A 9,096-nucleotide genomic window follows, 5' to 3' on the forward strand; every position below is an offset into this window, starting at 1 on the left:
ATTTACAGTTTTCTGCTCACTGTTCTCTCGAGTGTGGAGTAAATAATTCTATAAAACAGTTTTATATTCTATGGATATACATAATAATATAATACTGTCATAATATCTTAGTAAATTAATTAATTTGGATATCAGTTTTCCATATACAACCACCGTTAGTCTCTTTCAAAGTTCTTCATTATATCATAAAATTAATGAATTTATCAGAAATATTTCAGGAAAGATATCACAATTATATTTTTATACTCTCTGATCTTTCTGTGTGGGCGTATATTGTCGGCACCAAAATTTCCGATAAATGCTCTAGAATCCAAGATGTCATAATTCCAACTAGGTCATTTTAAATTTCATATTCGTTAGGAGTCTATGGTAATATCCAGAAACCGGGGAGATCTCACTGTGATTGGAAGTCATGATTGTCTAAATCAGATCAAATCTTAATTTGATCTAGTGTATAGCATTATTGGGTGCAACAGAAGTTTTATTTAACCGAAACCCTGTATATGGGTAAATTAACAAGAACTCAATTTCTTCACTTCTTCCCTGTGTCATGAAATATACTTATACCAAGTTTGTTATTTCCGACTGGGTTAACACCCCCTATAATGTCCTTAGAGGACATTGATGCTAGGTTGCACTAAGTGTTGCACGATATTACAAGATCAATTTCACTAAACGTCTGGTTACTGCTACTGAAACAAAAATCTAAGTAATTCATTTGTCCATTGCAAATTGGATCATATTCCATTAATTCTCTGAAACAATTTTTTTGTATTATTTGTAAGCATTTATTTCCATTTTCTTAGAATTTCCATTATTGTTGTAATTTGGTTTAATCTTTAACTCAAATTGATAATTGATGTAAAAGAATATGTTCTCTTCTCTTTTGACCCTGGCAAGTGCTTCTATGGGAGATTATCTTCTCTATCACCCACCACGTATCCGCGGTGGCTAAGTGAGTTAGACACTTGTTCTCTAACCTGAAGGTCCAGGGTTCAATACCGGCATAGATCGAGGTATGGATTTTTCAACCGAGTTTCCCCCTGTCAGTGATGCAGGTAAGAGGGGCAGACATGGAAAAAACGTCTAGTCGTTCGAATAGGACAATAAACCGAGGCCCCGTGTGCAAAAGGCCGTGCACATGAAAGATCCTTCGACAATTTGAAATCGAATGGCAAAATTTCCCTCATTGCACCCTGCATGGAGTTGCCCTTCTTCATTAACCCACATGGTGCAGAAAAGTAGGACGTAAAACTCCATTCCTTTCATTTTCATTTACAAAGAGTGTTGAACAGATTTGTTGGTTGATAAATGAAAGATTTTCAAGTCAGTGTTGTCTGTATCATCTAGATAAGAGTTACCACCCTTCTACCAGAAACTATTGATCATTTTTGGATGAATTCAAAATCTTTGTGTTTCAATACAGGAATAATTTACAAAATAATACCTGGTGAAAAAAAGTAGAATTTGCATTTTTCCTTTTGAAGCCGAGCATCACATAGAATTTATACAGAGAATGAAATAAAGTTTAAATAAAACGGATTTTACTTAATCTTATTCAGGACGGTAAATGGCATGAAATAAAATTTGAATTCTAAAAGGAAGTAATTATGAACTAATAAATAGTATTGAATTATCAAGGGAGGTAATCCTTAACTAATATATAATATTGAATTATCAAGGGAGGTAATCCTGAACTAATATATAATATTGAATTATCAAGGGAGGTAATCCTTAACTAATATATAATATTGAATTATCAAGGGAGGTAATCCTGAACTAATATATAATATTGAATTCTTAAGGGAGGTAATCCTGACCTAATAATTGGATTGAATTCTCAAGGGAGGTAAGCCTGAACTAATGTATAACATTGGATTCTCAAGGGAGGTAATCCTGAACTAATATATAACATTGGATTCTCAAGGGAGGTAATCCTTAACTAATAAATAGTATTGAATTCAATCCTGAACTAATATACAACATTGAATTGTGGCCACAAGCCTGTTTAATATCTTAGAGAACGATAAACAGCAATGTATGATGGAACTTTCAGTATGAAATGACATTATATTACAAGGAAAGTGATCTTTGACGGGATTGACAAACTAAAATTGTGGAAGAGTAAACGAACTAATATAAACAATATTCGCACCAAGACGTTGAAAGACAATTTTAATATGCACATATTTCTCACATTACCTGCGCTTGAGTGCTTCGCGGAGACGTTAATATTTGAATTTATAACGCGATAATTGAATATCTCACGTTCTGGAGGCTTGATCGTAAAGTCTTTTATCTTACAATGAAATAAATTGGTCTGGATGTTTGAGACTAAGTTTTGCTTTTACATCTTGGACTCGATCTTCAAGAAATCAATCATAAACTGATCTGGACATACGAGTCTACCGACCAATATGAAGTTTTTTCTTTATGGATGAATATAACTTCATAATCTGATGCTGTATTGTCATCATGGCGTCAAAAAGCGCCATCTAACCGGAAGTGAGATCAGACAAGCGGAAAATCTAAGTGAGCAATTTCTGGTCGATTAAATTTGTTCGCATCTAAAATATTGATTCTCGGTTATAGCATATCAACTTTCTTCACATTTTCTCATTTTTTCTTGTCAAAATGTGAAATTTCTAATGACTTATTCCATCAACTGTAATGGAAATAAAATGAAATGAAATATGGTTTCTCAATACTAATAATCAGTGGAAGAAGATTGACGACAACTAGAATATTTCTAACAGTTGTTTAGTTTAAAGATGGATAATATAGTTTCACAATACAAACAAACAAACTTGAGATAAGAAACAACAGTGATAATATTAATAGAAAAAGAAGTATTTTATACACTGACAGGTGATGTACATACCTCCGGATTCCAAACATAATACAGATACACACCTTTTATACCCACTGTCAATATCTACATCCCTAGGACTTATCATTCAATATCTATATCACTAGGGCTCCCTAGGACTTACCATTCAATATCTATATCCCTAGGGCTTAACATTCAATATCTATATCTCTAGGGCTCACTAGGACTTATCATTCAATATCTATATCTCTAGGTCTCCCTAGGACTTATCATTCAATATCTATATCCCTAGGGCTCACTAGGACTTATCATTCAATATCTATATCCCTAGGTCTCCTTAGGACTTATCATTCAATATCTATATCCCTAGGTCTCCCTAGGACTTATCATTCAATATCTATATCTCTAGGGTTCACTAGGACTTATCATTCAATATCTATATCCCTAGGTCTCCCTAGGACTTATCATTCAATATCTATATCTCTAGGGTTCACTAGGACTTATCATTCAATATCTATATCTCTAGGGTTCACTAGGACTTATCATTCAATATCTATATCCCTAGGTCTCACTAGGACTTGCCATTCAATATCTATATCTCTAGGGCTCCCCGGGACTTATCATTCAATATATATATCTCTAGGGCTCCCTAGGACTTATCATTCAATATCTATATCCCTAGGTCTCACTAGGACTTACCATCCAATATCTATATCCCTAGGGCTCATTAGGACTTACCATTCAATATCTATATCTCTTATCATGGCACCCCTCTCAATAAAGTAAAGGGGAGAGAGACATTAAAACCGAAACTGTTCTTATCATTTCATTAGTACATAAAGGAGCAGAATGATTGTAAGTTTAACTCCATTCCATTAAAATTCTCCTGTTAATACTCTAAATACCTGTAGACGAGAACATACCAGGTATCTGATACCCGTAAAAAAAATTCCAGTTATTAATTTTCAAATCAAATTATACCTGGCGAATATAATCATCCGTATCATAACCAATTAAATAACACCTTACAAAACATTCTAGATCTAATTATAATCACTTCCGGGTTATTTATAAATTGATGACGAGGTTACAGACGATATCCGGACCGGAAGTAGCAATATCCGATAGGTTATATTTTATTGAGAATGAATTCAGAGCGGTATATTATATTTAATTCAGAATGTTGTTACCTGGGTTTTCATAACTGACTGTTAATCGAACTGACCTTTTACTAGCTTCGAGAATACTAGGAAGATTTGATACTAGACAGATTTGATACCAGACAGATTTGATACTAGACAGATCTGATACTAGACAGATTTGATACTAGACAGATCTGATACTAGACAGATCTGATACTAGACAGATCTGATACTAGACAGATTTGATACTAGACAGATCTGATACTAGACAGATCTGATACTAGACAGATCTGATACTAGACAGATTTGATACTAGACAGATCTGATACTAGACAGATCTGATACTAGACAGATCTGATACTAGACAGATTTGATACTAGGAAGATTTGATACTAGACAGATTTGATACTAGACAGATTTGATACTAGACAGATCTGATACTAGACAGATTTGATACTAGACAGATCTGATACTAGACAGATCTGATACTAGACAGATCTGATACTAGACAGATTTGATACTAGGAAGATTTGATACTGGACAGTTTAGAGATTAAGAAATATCAGAATCTGGGTTTGAAAGGCGAAACTTTCACTAGATATCCAAATGGATTAAGGTAAGGTCATTCAACAGCCAAGTTAGAGGCAAAAATAAACCTTTTGATTCCCACGTTTACTTATTCACGAACGACAACTCCTCTGTTTTAACCTAGAGCAACCTGTATCTATTACCACCAGGTAATATCTGTATTGTAATGATATATGACTCTATAATAGATATAAAAAGTCGAGATAATTATAAAATAATAAAATAATGATCAACACGACAACATTACTCGATTACCTCCCTTGAACTTTTTCCGGTTATCAAACAGAATCGATCCGAAATGATATCTAAAGCTGGGGTCGAGTAGGAAGAAAAATATAGAGGTCGTTAGGGTTGACCAAACACATCACTCCCAAAATTAGGATGGATTCCCTCACACAATGGAAGAAAAACTGTAATGAATGGTGTCAAAGTCTTTTGTGGATATATCGAAAATGAATCCAGACCAAAATATAAAAAATATACACGCTTTGAGTCCAGTCTAGGGCACTTTGTCAAAAGCAAAAGTGAAATTCGATGGTTTCTAAAATCGGACAGGATTGGCTATCCTCTCATCAACCCAGATCTGTTGATGTTTTGAAGTTCTATTGAAATGCTTTTTTACATTTCATATCAATAATAGAATCTGTCCTGAATCTATTCACCTGGAGGCGAAATCCCCTTCATTTCATATCAATTTTAGTCTCTGATTATAATGCTTTTAGTATCACTTGTTTCGTTCCGTTTTATCATTGATTTCAAATTTACCGTCCTAATTTTGTCAGCAGCCGATCTTATTAATCATTGTATATATGGAAGGATAATGATCGGCAACATGCAAAATAAATGTTTTTAACTATAATATCTAATCACAAAACGAATTATTGTTAAAATGAAAGCTTAATAAGGCATAATGGTGGCCATAATACGGAGGTTTGCAGCAATTTTCAAACAATAATAATTCTAGAATAGGCCGTGATAAAAAGGATTTTGATGTATCTTTGCTTATCTCTAAGTGAAATTTTATCAAAATGCTCCTGGATCTTACAAATTATAGTACATTATGGTTGTCAAATGTTGTAGTTGTAAATTTCTAATGTTTTTGATTATCGTCAAACATACGTTTTATAACTGAGTTGACACTTTGAATTTTAAAACCCTGAAGATCAAGGAGATATTTCAGACCTAGGAAAAAGTCTTTAAAATATTGAAATAACGAAAGTGTATTTCTTTTGTTACGTATTTTAATGATTTTACGACTTGTCGTATCTTTCTTACTGGTGTAGTTCTTTAAGACTGATAATTGCTTAGAATATTTATAACAACACCTGGCACCATACCAGTCTTTTTTAAATGCAAAATCAGTTGGAAATATTTTAGGTAACAATATTTCAACTGCTAACCACCAACTGGATGGTTGTTCTGAAATTGATTGGGGTAAAATAAACCATGTTGTAAATAAAGGTATTGAAATTTTTCTCGCTTTGATCAGAAACACATTTTAATCAAATTTCAACTATTTCACACTCGTTAGTTTTCTTACATGCCGCCATCTTGTATCAATATTTGACGTCATGTCACCAAGCAAAAGTACAATAGAACCCGGATGTTATACAGAGAAATTGTTGATTTTTATCAAATTCAAACATCGAAAATCAACAAAACCAGCTTCATAACGTCAAAGAATTCAATAAAATAACAACGATAGGCCGAGTACAGTTGATTCAGTTAAATACCAACAAATATTTTATTGTCTTGCTTTCAAATATTTTCTACCAATCATATCCCGTTAAATACGATATCACCGACATGACAATATTATGAACTCGCGACAATACGCGCGACACATTCCACTTCCCTTCTGTTTCAACACATTACTCACATTGTTACATCTTCAATATTCATCAAAAATTTCTACAAATCCATATAGTAAGATAGGAGCTTGTTGTTTACATCCTGTCTCAACAATACAGTAGTTGGTAAACTTTCAGTCCATTCTACATGTCTTATAATCCTAACCCTTGTCTGATATTTAATAACATACCGTTCCGATCCCCTGGTCTAAAAACTTCATGTCGCTCTCTCGCCCCTACACCAGGCTCTCTCGCCCCGACACCAGGCTCTCTCGCCCCTACCCCAGGCTCTCTCGCTCCTACACCGGGCTCTCTCGCCCCTACACCAGGCTCTCTCGCCCCAACACCAGGCTCTCTCGCCCCTACACCATGCTCTCTCGCCCCTACACCAGGCTCTCGCCCTACCCTAGGCTCTCTCGCCCCTACACCAGGCTCTCTCGCCCCCTACCCCAGGCTCTCTCGCCCCCTACCCTAGGCTCTCTCGCCCCTACACCAGGCTCTCTCGCCCCTACCCTAGGCTCTTTCGCCCCTACCCCAGGCTCTCTCGCCCCTACCCTAGGCTCTCTCCCCTCTACACCAGGCTCTCTCGCCCTACCCTAAGTTGTTTCGCCCCTACCCCAGGATCTCTCGCCCCCTACCCCAGGCTCTCTCGCCCCTACACCCGGATCTCGCCCCTACCCTAGGCTCTCTCGCCCCTACCCTAGGCTCTCTCGCCCCTACCCTAGGCTCTCTCACCCCTACCCCAGGCTCTCTCGCCCCTACTCAGGCTCTCTCGCCCCTACACCAGGCTCTCTCGCCCCTACCCCAGGCTCTATTGCCCCTACCCCAGGCTCTCTCGCCCCTACCCCAGACTCTCTCGCCCCTACCCCAGGCTCTCTCGCCCCTACCCCAGGCTCTCTCGCCCCTACCTCAGGTTCTCATACAACTGCTATGATGAATGTTTTTATGATATAATATGATAATGAGGAGATATTACCATGTAAAAGGTGAAACAACTCACACGTTACAATTTTAAAATCTGATGCATAATAATTTATATAATAACTAGACCCCTTGTCGACAAATTATAATCATTTATAATCATAATACTAGTATCCAAAAACATTCAATTTGGACTGGTAGCTTAGTTAGCAAACCTTACGAACAAAGAAACATTACTAGCTATGTAGACTCTATGAAAGGGATGCCGAGTCGACAAACCTGAGAACCAAATGTCGAGTAAGTAAGCCAATAAACTTAAAAATATGAGCTAAGTGGACTCTCCGAAAGGGATGTCAAACCGGATGTAGTATGCCAGCGTTACCCTGCAATGTTAGTCGTAAAATTTTTCATTGATGTTCTCAAACCCTTTTTTCGTTGGATGATCATGTTTATCAGGGTACGTACATATTTCTAGAACACCTGATGTCACTAGGTGATGTATTATTGCGTCTCCACTGTGAGTAGCTGGTGTTTATGATTCGACAAGGGACCTATCCACTCTGTTAACCAGATTATACATAAATGATATTATATGTATTTAAACTGTAATAATCGAGACATATCTCAGCGATATTAACCAGAACGAGTTGTAAATTCAGCAAATTTGTAAAATGTCAGTCGAGTCACAGGCCAGGTTTTATCTATTTGATTGAATGATAATTTTTAATAAATTGTACAACAAATTACCTTGTGATAAATTGAAAAATAATATTTAAATTGGGGTTGATGTTATGGTGAACTGAAAATGAGGACTGAGGCTGAAATCTTGGACGTTGAACTCCATTGTATTTATGGTGTATATAAAGAATGTAAAAAGATGATAAAATGTTATCTGAGTCAGTCATCGGGTCTTTATTTAACTAGTTTTATTTCTCTACCAAATCTAAACATAATCCATCTTATATCTTACCCAGCAATTTACAACTCATTTCAATATTACAGAATTATAATATAAACTCTGAGAGAGATCACACCACGAGTTTAAACAGAGATTATCTCAAGACAGCATCATCATCAGCCATCAGAAATTCGTAATCTTAAATTTTACAATTTGTCTTCATCGGAGAATAATTATTGATGACGTAATATTTATGATATATCAGATAAAATTAATATTATTCAAAACGACGTCTGGATAATCGATAGTATAATTAACCTTTATAACTTAGAGACATAAAAAAGACTTGATAAACTATGCTCTTGTCAATATAGACTCGCATTACTAGTATTATTATACATTTAATATTCCATTCACCAATTACCATATTCATACATAGTGCTGATAACACTCATTTTAAATTGGTGCCAAATTTTATTGAACATTTCCACTTTATTGAAGAAAGATCAGAAATCTTTCAGTCTGGACGAGTAGTTTTATTTCAGTCTAAAAATAGATATTTATTTGTTTGACTGATATTGTTAAATTGGTGCCGAATTTTATACGGGATCCTTTCCAGAGTCACCTGATTGCTTTACTTGAACAACATCACAAGTTAAGATTGAAATTAATAATAATTATTAGTAGTCTGAGCAATTAGAGAGTTGCCCCCCTTTAATCATTTCCGGACCGGAAATCTCTAATTAATTCCAATATAGTTGGTTGATAAGATTGTAAGATGAGCGACAATAATAAATACTGCCATATTTTTAACTCATAGTATTAATTCTGAATGACGAATTCCAATTTCTCTGACTCCGCTGAAAC

The 9,096-nt window shown here is 35.5% G+C and overlaps 1 protein-coding gene across 1 annotated transcript; it reads right to left on the bottom strand.

Moving 5' to 3' along the window:
- Positions 1-6,641: 6,641 nt before the first annotated feature.
- LOTGIDRAFT_78231 (hypothetical protein) lies at positions 6,642-7,324 on the bottom strand (the record flags this gene model as incomplete). Its single annotated transcript, XM_009047318.1, has 2 exons — positions 6,642-6,821; positions 7,193-7,324. Coding segments are annotated over 2 exons (312 nt in total), but the record flags the coding sequence as incomplete, so codon positions are not given.
- Between the last annotated feature and the right edge of the window lie 1,772 nt (positions 7,325-9,096).

Source organism: Lottia gigantea, assembly GCF_000327385.1.
Source record: "Lottia gigantea unplaced genomic scaffold LOTGIsca_110, whole genome shotgun sequence".
NCBI classification, from domain to species: domain Eukaryota; kingdom Metazoa; phylum Mollusca; class Gastropoda; family Lottiidae; genus Lottia; species Lottia gigantea.